The sequence below is a fragment of the Elaeis guineensis genome, chromosome 15 (assembly GCF_000442705.2).
Source record: "Elaeis guineensis isolate ETL-2024a chromosome 15, EG11, whole genome shotgun sequence".
Lineage (NCBI taxonomy): Eukaryota > Viridiplantae > Streptophyta > Magnoliopsida > Arecales > Arecaceae > Elaeis > Elaeis guineensis.
Window position 1 is genome coordinate 63,691,343 of NC_026007.2, and position 23,293 is coordinate 63,714,635.

At 37.3% G+C, this 23,293-nt stretch overlaps 2 protein-coding genes across 2 annotated transcripts; one reads left to right on the plus strand and one right to left on the minus strand.

Annotated features, from left to right (window-relative positions):
• Positions 1-6,880: 6,880 nt before the first annotated feature.
• Positions 6,881-9,193, plus strand: LOC105058298 (L-type lectin-domain containing receptor kinase S.4-like). Its single transcript, XM_010941177.3, has one exon. It carries the CDS (start codon positions 6,923-6,925, stop codon positions 8,897-8,899), a length of 1,977 nt encoding a protein of 658 aa, XP_010939479.1. The 5' UTR covers positions 6,881-6,922; the 3' UTR covers positions 8,900-9,193.
• A 4,100-nt stretch (positions 9,194-13,293) lies between these two features.
• LOC105058220 (E3 ubiquitin-protein ligase RZF1) lies at positions 13,294-14,324 on the minus strand. Its single transcript, XM_029268558.2, has 2 exons — positions 13,631-14,324; positions 13,294-13,331 (listed from the first exon to the last, which is right to left on the minus strand). The coding sequence occupies exons 1-2, from the start codon at positions 14,322-14,324 to the stop codon at positions 13,294-13,296; spliced, it is 732 nt and encodes a 243-aa protein (XP_029124391.1).
• Positions 14,325-23,293: the final 8,969 nt, after the last annotated feature.

The following is a 23,293-nucleotide window of genomic DNA, read 5'->3' on the forward strand; positions in this document are numbered from 1 at the left end:
TCACGCGCGCAAGTGAAGGTGCTGATCAACGTATCATTGATAAGAATCCTTCTGCTTGAAGGAATTCTTATCTCTGATAATCTGATTAGATAGGCCTCTTGGATGAGGTGTGTCCCTCCCTTTTGGCACCCCTCTGATGGCTATAAAAAGTCTGGGCGCTAGGTGTCCGAGGCATTTAGATCGGCTTTTCAATTTCTCTGTAGCTTTTCTTTCTTTCTTACAACCAATCTTAATTTTAGGACAAGGCTTTGGGATTTAAGACAAAGCCTTATCTGATCCAAATAAAAGTGTGAGGATCCTAAAGAAGGAGAATCAGAAGTTCATAGAAAGATCTAAGAGGATCAAGTCAGGTTCTTGAAGAAACCTGATCGATATAGGGCTAATCGAGTTCTAGGGACTAGAACTCTTGAAGCAAGGTGAAGAAAGAGTGCTATCTTTGGTCTAATTTTTATGTGGATCACCGTTGGAGGACGGACACTTAGACGCCTCGTGAAAATTAAATTAGCACTATAGGTATTCTTTTTATCCAAGATTAATTTAATTATACTTTAATTGATATATTCAAGGATTTTTGGGCATTAGGGTTTCCGGTGTGATAGGTATTTTGAATGAAAATTTTAAATACTTAACCCTTCCGCTACGCCATCGGAACCCAACACCCTCAACGATGGGAATCGGGCATTTCTCAAAGGTGACAGTCTGGCAACTTTGAAGTCTAATTTCACCGAAAGCTCCAAAAGAAGCCACAATCACAAGGGAGAACACATCCATGAGAGAGGTATATATAAAAACCCTTTCCTTTCATTTAATGATTACAAAATGGAACCAAAGAGGCATCTTACAAAACCAAGAAGGGTGAAAAATAAGATAAAATAGCAAAAGCAAAAAGAACAAGGAGGACCTAGTCCTCGTCCAAGAAAAACATCCCAACCTTCTCATCACTGTTCCCAGGATGGAGGCGGTACAGGTCAACTTCAACACAATTTGCTTCAACCAGGCCTTGCAGTCCTCGAATCCCTAAATGAAGCCAGTGATAGAGGTGTCCAAGAGTTCCCCCTAAAGGTCTCGGAGGCCTTATATTCTACGATGCAGCAAAGCCTTGCCTCTTCAAAGGCCTCGATGGAGGTCCTCCAATAGACTGTCCTCTTGGAAGTGGAGGACCCCTCATCGAAGGCCCTTGGAGGAACCAGCAGTGGCTTAGGCGATGTGGCTCTATGCTTCTTTGGTGGAGACCCCTCCTTCACCACCATCTTCTTCATAGCTTCCTTCACAGACCACAACAATGGCTCCATTACAATGAATTATCAAAGGAAAGACTGAAAACTCTCCGATGGATGTATCCACCACAGATGGCAGTATCCTATTTATGCTAGTTTCAAGTGGCGCACGTCCAACCATCTAGCAACCGGATCGCACCATGCACCCGGATCCGAGACGTCGATTGCCACAATCATTAACTACACACTCTTGTTACCAAAGAACATTCTGCTGAATGCTTCAAGACTCCTTTTGATCCATCATCCGGCAATCTCGGATTGGCCTGCGGTAAATCTTCTCTGAAAAATCCTATATGCCATAATAGCGGATGAGGTCTCAAGGTACCCCACAAGCAGATGCCTGGGTTTCCAATGAGCAAACCCATCAGTCAACCTTGACTAAGACAAAGCCTGCAATTGAAGCTTCCCAAGCTTATCTCAAGGAAACCTCAGGCTCACCCTTTGAAAATCATAGGATCAGGCAGACCCCGGTCGAAGCAATAGCAACCTATAAGGGAAGGCCCTCGATGTCAATGAATTGAGGCCCAGGAGTATGTCCGACGACCCAGATGCCATCAAAAAAATTCTCGATCAGATCCAAGGTCACCCCAACATGATTCGAGATGGAAGAAGCTAGCTCAATATCGATAAGAACTCTGCTACGGCACGTCATCCCGAGGTCCAACCAACGAACTACTCCCGAGCACAAGTGCCCCGAACTAGAGAATGGGAGACAAGTGTTGGAACATATTTTGTCGGTCCGATGACATGTCCAATACACAAAGACATGGCAAGTACGTGGCACCACGACATAGCCATCTGGACCGTACAGTCCTTGTAGCGGCACAAGGCTCCTTCAGCAGCACCACAGACTTCAATCCCAGTCTGATCACCTTGGCAAGATTGGCAGCTCGGTGAAATCCATATTGTTGGGTGATCGTCGATTTTACTCAGCCTCTGCCCCAGTCCTTAGTGAGTCCTACCGAAGCTTCAAAGGGTCTTTAGCATGTGGAACATCCCGATATGATAAATGATAGCATTGGCAGCCTTTTCCCATGTGCAGATGGTTGATCCTGTCAGGACCGGCTGACACCCACTACTTTGACCTTCTGACGGCACTTCTTCGACGAACAGCAATCTAACATCTAACAAGCCCCCCTCTCATAAAAAGGGGGCCCGGATTGACACACAGTGGGGCATCTCTTCTTTTTTCTTGGTTCTCTCTCTCACTCAGGCTCTTGCTGCCAACTTCTTACTCTTCTCCATCTCTTTCTCCGGTACTGACTTGACAGTCAGAAGATCTTCTGTAGAAAAATTCTCCACTGGTTCTTCTGTCGCGTGGACTTTCCCTTGCAAGAACCCAGGGATTGGCTCCATCATCCTCCGCTCCATCCCGGCGGCCACCTTATTGCGATGCCCGCACCGCGCCACCTCTCATATCGAAGAAGAACAGTAATAATATTTTCCTACAAAAGAATAAATTTTTAGGTGCATCACACATGCGCATGTTTTCTGTGCTTAGAACCGCATAATAGATTTATGTGCGAGACATATTCCAGCTGGTGCAAGTTGTCGTGTATCTTTCTGTATGCAGTGACTATTACGGCTTAAGAATTTTTATGCATAGAAAGTACCCAGACGCCTCCAATTCTTGATGTACAGTGTCCACATATCTTTCTCTATCTTTCTTTTTATAGTTTCTCTACAGCATAAGAAGTTTATGCACAGGCAATTCCCAGGCGCCTCATCTCCGCATATAGTTCATATGCGCTCGAAAACAAGCACAATATTTCTATGCACGAGAACAATTATTGGTGCAGGGTGTCAGCGTATCTTTATGCGGTTTCTTTACCGCATAAGAATTGTATGCGCAGATAGTTCCCTGGTGTCTCAAGGCTAGCTGCATATTAAGTAAGCGCGGATGTTGCGTCGCATAAAACTATTATGCTGCCGCTTGCTTCATAATGTTTATATACAGGGATTTTGTTCCGCATAATAATAATTTTATATAAAAAATCATGGATTATGCATATGTTATTTGTGGAATTTTTATATAAAAAGATCATGGATGAATGGGATGATGTGTAGGTCCCCAAAGCGATGATTTTGTGACTTTAGGATTTGCGTCCATTGAAATCAATGGATAAAGTACATCAATTAGGTGATAAATAATCATCTTCACTGCTGCCGGCACCTATAACGAGCGAGGAGAGATAAGTCGGACCAGAGAGAGGGACACCACTGATGAGAGGTAGGTGATTGCCGGATTTCATGCAGGACCAGCATTGGGAAGGAGGAGCTCAAGATACATGGTTAATCATAAACATTGGAGTAGTCCTCCAAGGTGATTTGGAGTCCCATCTTTTTGCTTATCGAGCTATTAGGCTAAATTAGCTTGGCAGGAAAGATTGTGAAACATAAAAGAAAGATAATAAACTGAAAAGGTAAGAAATGTTGACTTGAATTCCAATCTCATATGCATGACGCTTTACTATGATAAAAAGCCACGGAAAGCTTGTGGCACTTAGAGCCCCTTCTTTTAGCCACAAAATAAGTCCCATGAAGGGATAGCATTTACACAATTCGTTCCAACCCTTTAGCATAGCTCTGAGATAGTATTTTCCTTGCAGGGTTGAGATTCTTTTGCCTTCCCGATAAACATACAGCCATTCTTAATCTCCAATCGTGGGTGTTCCTGCAAAATAGGAGAAAAATAATGCTTAAAATTATGCCATGAGATAATTTGCATATCGATACAAAAATTGGAATGGATGGTCGTTTATAAGATTAGCCCATCTTGTGGACATTCAAAAATTTTCTAGTAGCTAAAGTCAGGTGGGTTGCTGTAAACACTGCTAATTGAGATATAATTAGTCATCCATAATAAAACTTTTACTTTATTTGTCCAATTACCCTCAAATTCGGTTGGAAATTTTTACATTTTCCATTTTAAAAGATTAGAACTTTTAAATAGAATACTAATTCTTTCCTTTTTAGTTGGTTCAAAAGTTTTAAAATTTGATTTTAGTAGTCCTGCATTGGATGATTCAAAAGTTTTGTTCCCTTGACTAGATTGCTCGTATTGACTTGATCAATCTTGTCATTGGATAAGGCATCATTAATTGGAAGATGACAAGTGAAAATGAAGTTTACAATTCGATGGCTAAGTGTGGGGTTCAGCAAGCAGGCTAGATCTCTCTTGGATTATTATGTTTTTGAAGTTGTCTAGGCTAGTACTTTGATGCCTTACAATTATTTTCAAGTGGTCTAGTCACGTGGTAGATTTGGCGAAAGACTGCTACCATAAGAAAACTTAGCCATTGAGAAAAAGGCCATCCAAATCTCAAGTGAACATGGTCAAAGATAGCCGTGGACTTTAGGTTGAATAATCAAAAATCCTTATTGACCCTTGTTCATTCATCTTGTAATTGGTGATTTAATTCTAAGCTAATGTAGATGTTTCTTTTGATCATTCTTAGTCTTTCAAATCAAGTAAAGGAGGTATAATGCTTAACAACAATTTAGCATTACAGGTATTAGGAAAAAGCTGAGTGGACTTGAAGATGATATCTAGAAAAATCTTAATTCTTCATGAAGTGATCTATGTCTCCAACATTAGAAAAAAATCTAATTAGTACATCTCTTTTAGTATCCAGAGACCATAAAATTATATTAGAAGCAAGTAAGTTTGTAATCACTCATAACAATAATTCTATAGAAAAAGGTTTTGTTGCTCAAGGCCTATTCAAATTAAGTATAATTACAAAATTCTTATTTAAAGATTATTAATTGTTTTCAATTGCTCTCAATCTTCCAATATTTGGTATGGTAGGTTTGGTCATGTAAACTTTGATTGAACCCATCAAATGACTAATCTAAACCTGATTTCTAAAATTCATCAAAATAAAAAGATTAAGTGTGAAATTGTGTTCAAGACAAGAATACCTGCAAACCCTTCAAATCTATTTATAGGAGCTCAAACCTGTTCATAATGATGTGTATAACTCCACCAAATTACTTACTTGGGTTAGATTGGGTTAAATGTATATATATAGGTCAGATTGAGTTGGGTTGGATCGGTTTGAATCGGCTTTTTGGAAACTCAAATCAAAAATAAATCAATTTTTTTTTATTTAAGCCTTTCTCAAATCGATACCAAATCAACTTTTAAAAAAAATGAATGATATAAACTGAACTGAAACGAGTGGTTCACATTGGATTCGTGGTTTGGCCTAGTTTTTGCAAACCCCTAATGGCAATGAGCAAGCTTTTTAAACAGCATCGATCTGGATCTCAGTTATATTAAAGCTAAAGCTTACCAAGGTTTAGCTAGAGTCAATAAACTTAGGGGAGGAGAAACTTTACAGAGAAACATATCACATTCCAGTTAATTAGAGTCAAATAAGTGAGCTATTTGCAAGCGAAATTGAATTTGGCTCAGCAGGTTAGCAAAAGAACCGAGCTGTTATAATTTGTGAAAAGTAAATTTTGCAGGTTGTGTATTACTACTACCACTCAGTATTTCAAATTATTGTGAACATCATTCAGCAGATTGTACTGGCCTCTAAAGGGTCATTATAATTGGAAGTTCGGTCAAAAAAACCTTGCATTGAGCGACTTCTTTCAATGATAAAAGTAAAAGAATCATTCTCAGAACAACCAACTATAGAAAAATTAGCTACAAATGGCTCAGTGTGTTGGCTCAAGATATGCATTTTTCATCATGTTATAACTTTTGGCATTAATTCTGCATCTCCCAAAAGAAAGAAAAAATGGTTCCAGACCTTTTGCTGAAATCAAACAACGCAGTCGGGAGAACTTTTTGCTAAAAAAAAACATTAAAAAAAAAGAAAAAAAGAAGGGGGGCCAACCTAAGACCACCACGTCACATGGTTTCTTCATGTCACATGGCTTTGGATGTTTTTAGCATCTTAATTATTGCTTAGAAAAAAAGCTGAAAATTGGAACACGATTATTTTGCGGATACTACGTGGGTGGAAAATCCACATGAGACTCTGGACCAAGTCCGAATCCAACAGCTCTACATGAATCACATTAAGGCTTTGTATGTTCCTTCGACCAAGTCCAAGTGCAACAACTCTGCATGAATCACATCAAGGCTTGGTATGTTCCTTCGACTAGACTGCCTGTCTTGACCTGGTAGATCTTGTTACTCTTCAGCAATGGCGTGCTGATCAGAAGGTGACAAGTGAAAATGAAGTTTAAACTTCGACAGCCAGGTGCGGTGTTCAGCAAGCAGGCTCGCTCTCTGTGTGATTGACAAGCTTGTTATGGTAGTCTTTTTAAATGAATGAATGAATGGGTGAAAAGGTCCCCCGTTATTTTTAGTTGGAAAGAAGGGTCCCCCACACTTTTAGGAAGTCTTGCAGTTATTAATTATTGTTAGGAAGTCTTCCAAGAATCCAAGTTGCCTAGGCTAGTATTTGATGCCCTGCAACAATTTCCACACTTCGCCATCGAAGTGCAAACTTCATTTTCACTTGTCATCTTTGGACTATTGATGCCTTTGCTGAAGGATAAGATCAACCAAGTCAATACAAGCAATCTTCTCGAAGGAACGAAAAGTCATTCACTCGTTCCTTCAAAAAGACCTCCTAACAAGCTTGTCCATCACAAAGGCCCCCCTTGTTGTTCCTTAATTCATCATGGCAGCATCCATTGTGCTTCCGTTCCTCGTTCTTCTCTTAGCCAGCACTTCCTTCTCTTTTAATATCGATTTTGTCAACAACGGTTTCAAATCCACCCCTAATTTGAGCTTGGATGGCTCTGCTCGTATATCCAATGGTATGCTTCAGCTCACTAATGGCAGTGAGGAACAGATTGGCCATGCCTTCTTCTCCTCACCAATTCATATGCTGCTTAACAACACTCGCGCCATGACACCGACTGCAATCTCCTTCAGCACCATCTTTGTCTTCGACATCATCACCGTTGGGAACGGAGGCGGCCATGGCTTCGCCTTCGCACTGGCCCCTACAAAGACTCTCAATGGCGGTTGTTGCCATCACCTTGGCCTGCTCAATGACAGTGATAATGGAAATTCTTCCAACCATCTCTTTGCAGTCGAGTTTGACACCGCGTACGATGACGTCGATAGCAATCACGTTGGTGTCGACATAAACAGCCTAGATTCCAATGTCTCTGCAAATGCTTCCTACTACACCAATGATTCCAGTATTGAAAAGATTGAATTGGAGGGTGGGCAACCAATTCAGGCCTGGATCGACTATGATGGTATTGCAAAAATTCTGAATGTGACCATTGCTCCCTTCTCTATTGGCAAACCAAGCCGACCTCTCATATCATACGCCATCGATCTATCATCAATTTTTAAGGAGTACATGTATGTTGGTTTCTCTTCATCGACGGGGATTCTCACGAGTTCTCATTACATCTTGGGATGGAGCTTTCGGACCAATGGAGTCGCGAGCTCCCTTGATCTATCTCACCTACCCATTCCTCCGCAACCAGCGAAAGCTTCGTCGACTTCCAAAGTTATTCGAATCAAAACTGGTGTCATAACTTTTCTTGCTACGCTTCTCTTGATAGCGCTTGGATTGTCTATTTCGTGGCACTTTTGGCAGAGGGCAAAGCTTGCAGAGACTCTTGAGGATTGGGAATTAGATTATCCTCACAGGTTTCCATACAAAGACCTTTACAGGGCAACAAAAGGATTCAAAGAGACAGAGGTGCTCGGCTCGGGTGGCTTTGGCGTGTACAAGGGCACCCTTCCATGCACTGGAGAAGAAGTTGCAGTCAAGAGGATCTCTAGTAATTCCAGGCAAGGAGTGAGAGAATTCGTAGCAGAGGTGGCGTGCTTGGGCCGCATGAGACATAGGAACTTGGTGCAGCTACAAGGATGGTGCAAGCGAAACGAAGACCTCCTTCTTGTCTACGAGTTCATGCCAAATGGCAGCCTTGACACCTTGCTCTTTGAAGGTGAGAAGCGTAGGCTGTTGAGTTGGGATGAACGGTTTAAGATCCTCAAGGGAGTTGCTTCAGGACTCGTCTACCTACATGAAGAATGGGAGCAAGTGGTTGTCCACAGAGACATCAAGTCTAGCAATGTTCTGTTGGATACTGAAATGAATGGAAGGTTGGGCGACTTCGGTCTTGCTAGATTATATGAGCGTGGCAAGAAGGCTCACACGACGCTTGTGGTTGGAACCTTAGGATACATCGCACCAGAAGTGTCGCGCACCGGCAAACCTATGGCTAGTTCAGATGTCTTTGCTTATGGTATATTGCTTTTAGAGGTGGCGTGTGGTCGGAGGCCAATCGATCCCACCGCTCCAGCGGAACAACTACTTCTGATGGACTGGGTGAGGGAGTGCAAAATGAGAGGCCAGCTATTGGAGGTTGTGGATCCCAAGCTTGGGGGGTCCTATGTGAAGGAGGAAGTTGAACTGGTACTTAAGCTAGGACTGGTTTGTTCTCAGTCCATTCCAGAGGTCAGGCCTACCATGAGGCAGGTGATCCAATATCTCAACAGGGATGACAGTCTCGCAAATAACATGGCACTTGTGTTGTCAGAAGCTGATTCTTTTGATTTGGCATCACGCAACTCATATCTTTCATCCTTTGATATTGTGTCTTCCAGCTCCCTCAGCAGAGGTAGGTAGGTGTGAGAGGGCTTCATGACCAGTATGTACAAAGGCTTTCATGGGTGCTTTCACCTTTTAGTTAGTTTATGGCATCTTTCTTCTGTTGTTGGATAAGGAGTCTCGAGGATAGCGGAACGGATGATCCGGTGCGGCATGTCCAAGTTTACTTTCTCCATGCCTGGTCTCTATTTAGCTTTTCGTGTATCTTTCTTTTTCTTTTCTTTTTTTTTTTCAGTTGTATTAATAGTTGTTTTAAAAACTTTTAATGTCACCATAAGCATACATCATATCTTTTCCCAGCTAGGGACCCAATTACTCTTGTGAGTACGTGGATTAGACTGAGCTTCTTCTAGTAATTTGAGTACTTCATAAACCATAATTACAGTCGGAATAAACTCTTTCGACATACATAATAACATTAATTTTTTAGTACAAATAACTATTTTTTATTTTAAATGTCATTGTAAACACAAACATCATATCGTATCCCAATTAATCACCTAGCTAGTTGTGTAAATAGATGGATTAGACGGAGCTATTTCTAATAATTTGAATATTTCATAAAATTATAATTATGATTGAAATAAACTTTTGTTATATAAGGATATTGGTATCAATTTTTTTCAAGTAGTAATAGTTTTTTTTTTCTTTTTCATGTCACAATAAGCATAAATATCATATCTTATATATCCCAATTAGTCACCCAGTTACTCGTATGAATATTTGGATTGGCTAGAGTTTCTTCTAATAATTCAAATACTTTATAAAAATCATGATTACAATTGGAATAAACTCTTGGTATATAAGGTAATGCATTAATGCTTTAAAAATTTATTTTGACTCCCAAAATTAGATGATCTTATGTAAGGATCTAAAACCTCACTTTAAAAGGTTAGCTGAACTATATCAACAACCCCCCCCCCAAAAAAAAAGCCTAAAAGGTGCTATTAGGTTTCCTTGATCTTACATAAATATCCAAAATATCTCCTCAACATATAACCGATGTTGGACCAAACATACACTAATTAAGGATCTAAATCTAACACCATGTATAGTGATTCAAGATTTTATTTGAGAAGGCTAATAAGAAAATATTATTTAAATTATTTGGTCTTCTATAAGTATGCAAGATCTCTCTAGCACATGACTAATGTCCAACTAAATAAGTCTACATAGGTCCTCATAACTTAATACTCCTATTTCAACATATATAATATGCATCAGAGGTCATTTTAAATATTTTGCTGATATTTAGTAAATGAAAGGTTGACATTTTTGTCATTTGCTGGATTTATCAACCTATATTATTGGTGGCAATTTTTTCTTGGAGATAGCCATAGATTATTTTGGCCTGGTCAAAAGTCAATTTAGACATTTACCACATTGTACAAAAGTTGGTGTTAGACAAGATTTTCCATCTAAAACTAGAATAGGTTTATGTCTTATTATATTATTAGTTACAAAACTATTCAACTATATATAAAGAGTAAAAAAGGAAAGATTTGAATTTGGTGTGTCACTAACTACTCTAGTACTCATTAGTCAGCTTTATTTTAGTTGCAGATTCAATATAACAAAGATTGACTATAGGATACAACTAATTCCTTCTCCTCTCTGCATTTTTCCAATAAGGAGAGCTAAAAGGATATAGAAGGTAAACCTATGTCTGTCTCTTTTTTTCCCCTCCTAGAGAGAGGGAGATTTGTTGAAAGGGTGACTCTTTTTAGAAGTACTCCTCTTCACCTCTCAAATATTATCTTCCTTTAATTTTCTCAAACCTTCTTTGATTTGATTGATATCCAAATCAAGCTTTAGTTTTATGATTGTAGCATTAACAATCAAAGAGCTTAGGATTTTTATTTTTTATATTTTGATTTTCATTTATGCAAATCTTGTTATAAATCTCATAGGGGAAATGAGATGGAAATGGTGGTGTTTAGGACTCTCTTTAGGTAAAGGGAAGAGAGGAGATTAAGAATTGATCAAGGTGAAGTTTTATCTCTCCTTGCTCCCGATTTGATCCCCCCTCCCCCATTATTCCTCCTCTTTTATGTTGCTTTTAGTGGTGCTAGGCTCTCAATAGCCCTATCTTTGTACCATTTGATGTAAACGAAATATGCAGCGGTTTTTTGACAAGATCTCAAAAAGAAGAAGAAAGAAAAAAAGATAAAGCATGGCCTTTATAGTTAAAATTACTAATAATCATTTACAATTAATACTTTATCTTGTTAGATTTTCTTCTCTACTATTTTTGTGGCTTCCTTTAATATGACCACTGAAACAACAACCATATATGTGAATCATATATAACTATTCTAACATAAGCAATGAAGAAGCATTTATGAAGTTCTTCCTCGAAGCCAAAGATTATTTATCCCATCTTATGCTAATTAGCAGTTTTTTCCTTCGTCTTGAAGCTTGCAGAAACCTTGTACATTCAGATTGGTATAAACAGGCTTTGTTCAATGTTTTTCCATTTTTGCTTGCTGCTGTCAAGACAAATAAATTTATACTTCAAACATAAATCTATAGATTCATAAATTCCATAGTAAATCACAATTATAGGTGTTTCAAATGCAATAAGAAGATCACCATATAAAGAATTTTTAAAATCAGTGAGAAATAACTAGGTTATATTTGTTAACATCACATGGAGCATTAACTTTAAAAATGATGCTATAATAGTTCCACTAAACTCAATAATATTTTTAAGTTTATTGGACCTAATATTGAAATATATAAATAGCTTTGTTGAGGCCAAAAAGCTTTTTCAAAAGTCTATTCCTGTTCCTTTTTTGTAACAAGACTTATCGACAAAAGTAGTCCAAAGAATTTGGTGAGGAACAAAAAATATATACTGTGCATATATATCAAAATTTTGTTATAGGAATACCCTAAAATATAATCTGTCCTCCTCCCTCTCTCTCTAACATGCACTCACAATTTCTTTTGTTATTAGCCTTTTGGTCATCTTTAGGATTTTTGGGAAACTCAAGTCCTTCAAAATACTTATCAGATGAGGAAAAGATAAGATGATCCTTTTTATATAGAAATTTCATGAGAAAAATCATAGTGTAATATTTGAAAGTTTGTAAGATGCATAAATTACTGCCTTTCAAATCTTTGCACATAGTATGTATTTCTAGACTTACTTGTTACAAGCCTTCTTATGAAAGCACGTAAATGATCCAATAATAAATGCTCATATTTCATTCAGTGGAAAAGGTTTTTTTCTTTTTAAAAAAAAGGAATGTTGAAGTATCGAAACTTAAAAGTTGAAAAAGCGAAATTTTAGAGCTGAAACTAAATTTGAGTTTTAAATTTTATTTAATTTAAACATCTAATTAAAAGTTGAAAAAGCGAAATTTTAGAGCTGAAACTAAATTTGAGTTTTAAATTTTATTTAATTTAAACATCTAATTAACTGCAAAGTACTGAATCTATTGCCCAAATCATACCTTTATATTTGAGAAGGTGAGAAATCAAATCCAAAGATGTTGAATTTTAGGCAATTGTTATGTGCTTCTTAGTCTCATACATGTGAACATAAGCTACTTTAATACCGTTACTATTTTTAAGAAACAAGTTGCTCCATGATCCTAGTATTCCTAATTATGAAACTTGGAGCAAATCTAATTCCTTTAAATATCTTTTTGACGGCATGCTTTTGATTTTGAGAAGTGATTCCTTTTGCTTTCTAATTACTTAATTGGGAAAAGGGAAAGAAATGCAACTTGGAGAATAAGGCAAGGTTAAATATTCCTCTATCAGTTCGACCCAGATTTTTCTCACTAAATTGAAAGGAATTTGTTTTATAGAATAGTAAAATCGTAATTTTGGAATAGTAACAATAAAAGTATTGACATAATAGAACAAAAAATACCGAGAAATCATCTCTTAGTGGAAAAGCAATTTGTTCACATCAAAATACCGAGAAATCATCTCATGATGTCATTTCTAGCAAGTTGACGTGTTTATAGTAGAATGAGGTTTACCCAATTGGATACCTCAGGAGCTCAACATACAAATTTATACTTAATTACAATATTTTTTTCCATCTTTTTTCTTGAAAATTAGATTATCTATTCAACACTTTAGGAACTGTACTACATCATGAATTATTAATATTCTCTAAACTCTAATAGTTTATCAAATATAAGCACTACATACATATGTAAAAAACAAGATTGTTGATGAAAAATAAAATACTTAAACTTTAGATATTGCATGCAAATATGACACCTATTAGATAATTATAAGAGTATATTTATATCAAAATGCTAATGGGCAAATTTATACAAAAATATGAATATAAAAAAGAGAGGTGCAAGAAAAGACTTAACTAGTTCAGAAGCATATCAGCAGCAAAGCAAGTATGAACCCTCTTCACCTTGAGCCAACAATACCAAGTACTAGAGAAGAAACAACGAGCGCCACCACGAATAAAATGCTGAAAAATCCATGGCCAACTAGATTATGAAATAATATCTCGAATCATAGTTCGAAATGGTTTTATTGGATCATGAAACACCAATTATAAAATTATAAAACATACTGCATTATGGATGATTAATTTCATATACATCTACATTGTATACAAATATCAGGCAGCAGACTCAAATACATGATATACTTTTGTTGATCCTCAATTATGGGATTTAATTTGGTGGTGCTTCTAAACAAAGAAAGAGAAGTAGATCCAAGACAACGAGAGGAAAAAAAAAGCTCGAAGGACAATCAAATTATTACCACTGGGGCCATTCAAAGGATCACCACCGGCATCCCCTTGACTCCGGTAGCTGGCCAAAGGATCCCGAAAGGGCCACAAAAGAGAGAAGGGATTCCATCTAGCTACGCCACCGTCTTGTTCATCACGCCTTCTGCTCGACCCCTCGCCGCCTTCATGCTGGCCTCGATCATTGCGGCCACTGGGCAGCTGATACCGGCATACGGGGCAGGAGTTGTGAATGTTCAACCATGGGAGGATGCAGTCCGAATGGTACACATGGTTGCATGGCATCTCCCGGGCCTCCTCGCCGAGTTCAAATTCCTCCTTGCAAACCGGGCACTGGGAGCCGTCAATCAAGTGGGCCTCCATTATGCAAACAGTCGGCAGCACCTCGGTGGCTGATGCCGGTGCCGGCCGGTCATCCTGGGTCAGCTCGTCGATCAGCTCATTTAAATTAGGCCCGGTGAAGTAGTCCCTCGGGCTGACGTTCGGGGGAACGGAGAACTCCGGTTGTGGAGGAGGGGGTGGCGGCACTGGGCGGGGGAGACGGTCGTTGTCGGTTGGATGTTGGAAGAGGACCCAAGAACCGAAGAGATTGTCGCCGGCGGCATCCTCCTCGGGTTCCAAGCGGTGGAGGCGGTCGAGCTCGGAGTTGTGGCGGTGGGTGAAAGGGTCAAGGAGAGGGTGGAAAGGGTTGAGTAGAAATTTCTTCATCGCTTATCATATGGTTATCCCGTCTCAGCATCTCATTATATTACCTATACATACATAAGATAAGTACAGAATGATAAGTGATTAAAGAGTTGAGATTGCGATGGATACTTACTCAACATATGGGTCGATCTCCATGTTTAGTAAAATATATATCTCTGCCTGTCAAATTTTAATATCAGTTAATATCCGACGAATCTCATATCCAAATTCACGAGCGGGATAGGTAAATATTGAGATCTCTACTTTTGATCCTTCACCATCATCATCATTTCGATCCATTTGAGTCAGCTTTGTCTACATAGAAACTTCCAACAAACTTTTCATCCATAGTAGCATTTTCTTTATGATTGTTATCATTCTATCATAACAGTTGACCATTATATTAAACTCAGTCTTCTAGTTTAACAACTCTGACACAGTCGATAATATAATGTGTTTCACATTTCGGCCATAGTAGTTCATCAGCATCTCTTAGCATTCGATAGAAATCAACACTACTAGCTTCTGGATCGTCCTCTACATTTCAATTAAATTCAAGACCAGTAGTATCTATAACCATGTCTATCATTCTATCTGTATCCATGTCCTGCTCATTTCTAACTGTTGCAACTATCTCCCACATCTCTCCATGCAAATACCAATACTTATAGTTGGACATAAATCTACTCTTATATAAATGGACAGTCACTGTATCCTTATCAAGCATTTCTCTATTGCCACATCTCTTACAAGGGCAATGAGCCCATCCTTGATGTAAGAGTGCCGCATTCGCAAAAGTATACTCATAGAAGTACTCTACACCCTTTTTGTATTCAATAAAAATCATCCCGTCAACTACTCGATGGTCCATCCAACTACGGTCCATGGCATACTATCTAAGGATTCTGCATATACAAATAAAAGATAATTGCTATATAATTATTTTAATATTTCGAATGGCTTATATAATAATTATATCCTACCATCAACTAATAGGTATAGAAGGTCCTATCCTGTTCAGAAATTATATTAATTCTATAGATTAAGTACAGTAATCAAATAATATGCAATAGGAATTGAAAGAAATTTTGACAGCATCTCTCCTTAGTTCTCCCCAACATAGCATAAGATGTACGAAGAGAACTAAAGAAAATACTATCCAAAATTTCTCTCGAACTCTCACCATACCATTTGATTACTGTAATAACCTATAGAATTAATTATATTTTTCAAACTATCTATACTAGATAATCAATTGACTAATGTACATAATTTTTTCATCCATACAAAAAATAAATAAATATATAGATGTCATAGAATATGTATATTAATCAAAAGATAGATCTATAGTTATATGTAATGCAATATTTTTGAAATTTTTAAATTAGTGGGTTCCTATGTACGGAGCATCATTGCAAATGGAGACGGTCAGGAAGCACGTCCCGCGCATGCAAACTTGGAGCATGCTAGCTGACTAGGTCATGTGAGCACACTGGTATGGCATCTAGGCAAATCCCATCCTAGAGGTTCCAAAGTATCGAGCGGCATTGCAAATAGGACTGAAAATGGATCAGATAGGTCAGGCCACACCCCTCCTTAAGTACGGTCCAAAATTTTTTTTGAACTTCGGATCGAACCTAGGGCCTAGATACTAATCATCGAGCTACTCTGACTGCCATCAGAGTAGATGAGCGGATCAGAGTCGGTCCGACGGTTGCCCAACCTTGAATCTTTACCATCGAAAGCAATAGGACTACTCTCGTTGGAGAGCTTCCTAGAGTGGTTTCACCTTTCGAGAATAATATTAATTTAAATAATATTATTAATAATATCATTAATAATTTTATTTAAATTAATAATATTATTAATATTTAAATTAATAATATTTAAATTTAAATATTATTAATTTAAATTAATCAGATAAATCTAATTTTAAATATCTAAAATTTAAAAAGATGAAAATGGAATGTAGCGACGGAGTTATCATCATCGTCATCACTAATACTCACTTGCACAGTCCGACAGCGGTGCGAGTTCGACAGCGCAATGCTCTGACGACTAGGCACTCCGAAGGGGGGAGGTGAGGGTGCAGGTCCGACGGCACGATGCTCTGATGGTGTGGTAGGGGAGCGAGGGGGGAGGTGGGGGTGCGGGTCCGATGGCACGATGCTTCGATGGTGTGGCAAGGGAATGAGGGGGGTGGCGGGGAAAGAAGGGGGAGGTGGGGCACAGCCGATCCGGCAAGGAGAAGCACGATCTGGTGGGGCATGGCAATGGGGAAGGAAGAGGGGAGGTCTGGCAGTGGGATGCCAGCTTCAGGAGGCAATTGACAACACTAGGGAAGAAAGGAATGGGGGCTCGAGAAGCTTCGATCTGATGTAGGGACATCGGATTTGAGGTGGGGATGGTGGCACGAGGCTGGGGGAGGAGGTTGGGGGCTCCGATGGTGCAGTGGGGGAGAATGGCGATCAGTGAAAGGGAGCCGACGAGGGAGCAAGGGGAGTGGCGGGGGTTTCTATGAGCCCGTCGGGGACCCGAGGGGGTTATTTAGGGTTTATTATTAGTTACGGCATGATTTCATCCCTAAAATCATTGCTAATAATAAAATTATTGTCACTAATAACTATTTAAACTTATTACGATGAATCGATATTCCGTCATAATAAATTATCGATAAATGCTCTTATTAGCGATGACTAATTAGCCATCACTAATAAGCTATTTTCTTATAGTGGATCCTCTTGATTTGAAGTACTGATCTCGGCATAGCTTGAGGTAGAGTTCCCACTTCGAACTCGAGCAACAGTTGGGTCGAGTGAGATACGCGATCATCCTAACTTATCTCACTATTATCACTATTATCAAAGGATATTTTTTGAAGGAAAAGAAAAAAGGAGCAAATGGAAAGGGGAAAGCAGATGAAAAGAAAAAGGAAAGAACTATCCAGAAAGGAAAAGTAGAGACTAAAGAAACCTAAAACCCTAGAATTGCATAAAAAAGAGACCAAGAATGAAGAAGTCTACCTAATAGATGAAGAGGAGATTCTGAAGAAGCTTTTGAGAACCCTTTCTTGGCTTTGACGGTCTCTTTCTTGGTTTCGGTGATGCCAAAAAATCTCTCTCTGGCTCCAGTGGTATTGAGAAAGCTCGAAAAAAATTTCAATAGAGCTTTCGCATAGAAAAAATAGTAAAGTGGTTTCCAAATGGAGTACAAGTCTATTATAAAACTCACCAATGATTTAGATTAATCGGCTACACCATCAGATCTATGTCACTTGTCAATAATCCAATGGTTCTGAGAAGAGTTAATTCGATGCACCTCTTCCTGATTAAGCCATGTAGGTCTAATCCATGTGACAACTGAAGTAACCAATTACAGCATAATACATAGCGTACGCATGTCTAGGCATAGCCACCTAGATAATAATGAGCTCTCGATTCTCTAGGCATCCATAATTATTTGAATCTAATGGATCATTTTCAAAAAGGGTATGTCATTTTGAATGATTAAAAAATTAATATTCTTAATTATCCATCATACGGTGCATTTATATTGATGATAGAAGTCAGATAAGATCTTTTGGACTGACTTTCCACATCCGACGTTAAAAATTTTACTTTGGATCTAAAAAGTGAGGGACATGTGTTGGTACATATAAACTGACCTTATCATTAAGCCACATGGCAACATTAGAGTTATCTAAGAATTATATTGATCGAGGTATACTTCTACATCAGATCGACTGAAAATCGATCTGGTTCAACCATCAGCTCAATGCTATATCAATCTGAGTTGGCCAAAGTTGATTCCTAATAAAGCATGATGATCAGCTAAACTATTTATCGATCTACCATAAGGGGTATCAGTCCAAAATTGACGTAATCCTAAAACACAAACGGTTATCTTATAGGTATCTTCTAACTCAACAACAATAGTCTTCCAGCTATGCTACTATTGAAAATTGTATCCTGAAATCAATCATATGACGATTGAGTTTCTCTTTGTATATAAATTATTGATAAATAAATAAAAATTATTTTAGTATTTTTCATCATGCACAAAGTTACATCTTCCTTATAAAACTCTAGTGTTGTAATGAAGTCCTTAGAACTATATTAGTCAACAATAAAGAGAGGATTTATTGTATAGTTCTTAAACATGTTTACGATCAAATGATATGTCATTACAGGACGATGATGTTTATCGAGTGGAGGTCGTTGTGTGCCATATGAGTTGGTTATCCTCTTAATCAAGGAGTGTGGTGACACTGATATGGCATACAAGTAAGATATAAGAGTACATCGTTACTAAACAGATGACTCACCTGTCGAGCATTCTACTATCAAGAGCTGCTCGTGAAGCGTATGGACATAAATATCCCTTAGACCTAAGATCATCATAGTGACTTACAAGTAACTCACTGTGCTTTGGTGTCGGACTATCTAGATTTTTAATATAGTGACAGAAGGCTATTGGGTACTGTCAAATACTTGCGAAGTCTGTGTGTGGATCAAGATGGGATTGATCGCTTCGGATTATAGGAGCTGATGTATCACTATATTTCAATTTAGTAAAGCTTTGGCCAGGATAATCCATGAGATGAATTTGAAAGGTTGAAATACAATACGGATGGAATACTCTCGATTGATAATTAACCTGAGATCATCCTAGAGCATTCAAGGTCAAAGAGATGAATTATGCAGTAACCATATGCATAGGTTCTGAAATATTTTTTTTATAATAATTCAACTAATCTGAATATTGAAAATTATTGCTAGATGGTATCTCGATTAGTACAGAATCGATTCTGTGCTACCGACTTAATATTTGAACCCATAGAGTCACGTACATAAATCAGATACTGTAGAAAAGTATTGGTCTATATTTATATATCCAATTTAGAAGTACTTTACTTGATTGAATATATAAACTAACTTAATTAAAAATTAAGTTATAGGTCAAACGAGATGAAAAGTTGATTATGTCTAGCTAGCACTACACATGAGATTCAGGTTCAATCCTGGGACAGAACAGGTTCTGATCTAGGATCCATAGAGTCTATGAGAGATTTAATTTATTAATTAATTTTAGATTAGATCTAAATTAATTAGACTAAATTGAGTTTAAAATTTTAAGTTAGACTTGATTCTAAAGTCCTAAAGATTTTGAGATTTACAGTCTTTCAAAATTATTTTGAACCAACTTCGAATTGGATTCGAATTAGATCCTTTTTTGATGAGATATTTAGAGTCCTACTTGCACTGAGATTCTCCTCACTCCTTGATCAACCAGCACCTGGTATGGTGTTGGTTGTGGGCATCTCATGTGGGTGTGAAAATGGGTGCATTGTGAGAGCCTTATATGGTTCCAATTCTGTCTCATATAGGAGTCCTTCTTTTATAAGTATTGGACTGATTCAAAGCATGTTTGAATTAAGAGTCCTATACTTATTGAGTCATGGATATCATCTATAAATAGAGAGAGTCTCTAATTATAGATGTATAGCAAATAAATTAGATTGAGAGAAGAGAGAAAGACAGAGAGAGGCGTGAGCTTAAGGCGCCCCCTTTCTTCCTTGGCACCACCTCTTTCTTGCCGCCCCTCTTCCTTTGGCGTGGGCCCTCCCTTGGGCATCCCCCTTGCTGGTGTGAGGCGTCACACCAGCACCTCTCCTTCCTCTTTTGGTTGGGTTACAAAGGTGATTTGATCAGAGGTCATCCCGCTTTCTTGCGTTGCCCAACGTGCATGCGAAGTAGAGGGCCTGCAGTTCCAGACCTACGCGAAGATTGAATCTAGATTTTGAAGATTTAATCCTTAATTTTACTGTAATCCAGGTAAGGATTTGATCTTTATTCATATAGATTGGTAGAAAATTTTTAAATGCAACCCTGATTATCTGTGAGAAATAGTTTCCTTCCCTTCAATTGGTATCAGAGCCAAACTTTGATACATGAATACATAACTAAATTTTTTTAAATTATTTATATATTATATATAATTAAAATTTTATATTAGATATTAAATCTAATTTAAATCTATTTAAATAAAATTTTTGATCTAATTTTGATTGGATTAGATGAACCTAATCAATGGCTGATTAAAGTTGTTATAACATAACTTTTGTTGTTGCTGAATTTTTGTTGGAATAATAACATAAATTAAAATCTATTTTAAATTTATTTTAACAAAATTTTAATATTATTATTTTGATTATAGAGTGGGACTTATTTTAGATTTGAATTGGATCTATTTTGATGGATATTTAGATCTGAATTCAAATAAAATTTTGCACTACAACAAAATAGATTTAACCAAAATGTCAATCTTTATGCATTTATGTTTGCATCTAATTAATTTTATATTTGATATTAGATCTAAAATTGATGTTTTATAATCAGTATAAGATATGTTTCAGATCTGATATGATGTATATGATGCATCAAATCTAATTAGATTAGATGAAGAATATGATTGATAAGATCAAGAATATATTCATGACATAAACTATTTTGTCAAAAATTATATATTAATATGATTGCATATGAAATTAGATTTTAGATATTAGTAGCCTAGTACTCAGATTAATGAGATCACTAAATCATCCGATCATAAGAGATCGAAGAGATTAATCTCTTTTTTATTTATTCGATGGGTTCTCTTATGACATATAGGAGAGTCATTATGATCCGATTTTATGAAGAAAAAAGCAAACATATTTTTATAAATTATTTTGATTATAAATATATTTACATTAGATCTAAAATAATTTTTGATTCATTATCATAAGATAAATTCAGATATAAAATTATTTTAGAATCTGAATAGCATGTTATATAAGATGTAATCAGTATTGATCTAATAGTTATCATGATGCATGAGATGTATGTATGAAGTTTAGATCATACCTATGCATGTTTAATTGTTAAACATATTATAAAAATTTATTTTTATAAGTTGAAATATATGGTATGCTTCACTTGAAACTCTGGTAGAATAGTTCTATAGACTGAAACATATGTTTCACATACTTAATTTTGAATTAAGCTTTGAATGATCTAGATTTGAGAATTGAAGATCATTAAGACACCACATAAAATGATGGGCAAAGGATTAGCTTGAATCGGGTCCTTCTAATGGGTTAGACCTAGGATTAAAAATATATATAGATCAAGTAGAGAAATTGATTAAATCTAATCAAGTGTTGAATTAGATTATGTCAAAATTTCTCTAAATTAACCTCAATAGTTGAAGTTTGATCAAGTCCATGTGTTTGATCCTAATAAATAGACTATGATTATGGCTCCGTGGTTGAGCCCGAATCTTCTAGTAGACCAAATTGAAACTAATCAAGTAGTTGGTGTCTAAGGTAAGTTTGGTAGATTCGATCGAATGATTTTTAATTGAGAGCTACTCACTTAGATGCATTTACGGTGAGTTAATGGCACATCCCTCCCACTGAGCTCACTTACCTGACCAACATGATGGATTGTATTTTGATTAGGTCACTAGTTGATTTGAGCTGACTCATGCCATCAAGGTTAATCAGTGTGACTGATTTAGGTATCTTTAGACCAGCTTGTGTCTAATCCTCTACATGACTTGATGAAGTCAGTGGAAAGATTTACAACTTGCAAGTCAACTTCTTCTCCTATTCTCAGGTCAATGAAATCAAACCTTTAAATTATTAGGTCCATATAATGATACAGTTATGGGATAACTTGTTCATGACCTCCCATTAAGATACATGATAATGAGTCCAATATTTTAAATATGTATTGAAGGCACCACATGCCTGATGTCTATTATGTATTGAAATTATCATCCATCATATAACCATCATGATGTACCTTTAGATCAATGCTCAGATTGGCCAGGCCACACTCAGATCTGGATATTCATTTGTTGAATGCACTTGGTGTTATCATGTTAATGGTTGGACTAACCAAGATTTTCAGTGGAGGCACCACATGCCTACTAAAGGGATGTCTGGGATAAAACTTAATTGTTAGAAGTTGTTTGGAGAAATAATTGATTATAAACCTATCCATGGATGCAGTAGGGTTGGTCGAGCCATACTCGGATCCGAATGCAGTCTGTGTGGATTCTAGTATCCACTAAGAAATTAAAGTAATTCTTCGAGTTGGAGGTAGAGACACCCAATTCGTAAAAATAGTGGAAGAACCTTTAGACTAAAGTCTATATCTATGAGATTAAAAAATAATTCATATACTAATAGGCTCATATTTTTTCTTTTAGTTATGGTCAACATACTATCCCTCCGTATGCTGTTGGACAGCGATAAGCTCATCGAACCTAACTTCGATAGCTAGTATCGAAAGTTAAAGATCATCTTTGAGCACGACAAAATTCTATACATCCTTATGGATGAGGCACCTGAAGATCTGCTGCCAACGCTCCTTATGCCATGAGAGATACTTACATGAAGTGGCTCAATGACCGAACGACTGTACGTTGTGTGATGAGGATAGCTATGAATGATGAACTTAGCCATAAGTTTGAGGATGCACAGTTTAAGAAAATTATTCAAATATTGAATGAGTCCTTCAGCATTCCTGAGGATGTGGAGAGACAAAATCTTCTGCGCACTGTTCATTATCCGTATGCGAGAAGGGGCTTCAGTCATCGATCATGTACTATACATGATTGAGTAAATTGAATATCTAAGCAAACTTGACTTTTCATTGCATGAATAATTAGGCAAGGATGCTATCCTCAATTTACTACCAAAATCCTACCTATCCTTTCTCAGTCATTACAGAATGACGAAGCCTGCAGTGAACTACTATGATTTACTAGGGTTACTGCAGACTTTTGAGAAGGACCACCAACTCCAGTAGGAGCCAGTGAATTTAGTGAGAGGTTCATCTACAAGTCGTCGATCCATTAAGAGAGGAAAAAAAAAGAAGGTATAAAAATTTCGTACAGCCGATCTTAAGCAGAGTAAATCATCAAAAGTTGACAAGAGCCAG

Excerpts from the sequence above, each read along its gene's own strand:
- LOC105058298 (XM_010941177.3), top strand. The coding sequence starts at position 6,923 with ATGGCAGCATCCATTGTGCTTCCGTTCCTCGTTCTTCTCTTAGCCAGC.
- LOC105058220 (XM_029268558.2), bottom strand. The coding sequence starts at position 14,324 with ATGAAGAAATTTCTACTCAACCCTTTCCACCCTCTCCTTGACCCTTTC. Across the intron at positions 13,332-13,630 it reads TCCTTTGAATGGCCCCAGTG|CATTTTATTCGTGGTGGCGC; the intron begins GTAATAATTTGA and ends TGGATTTTTCAG.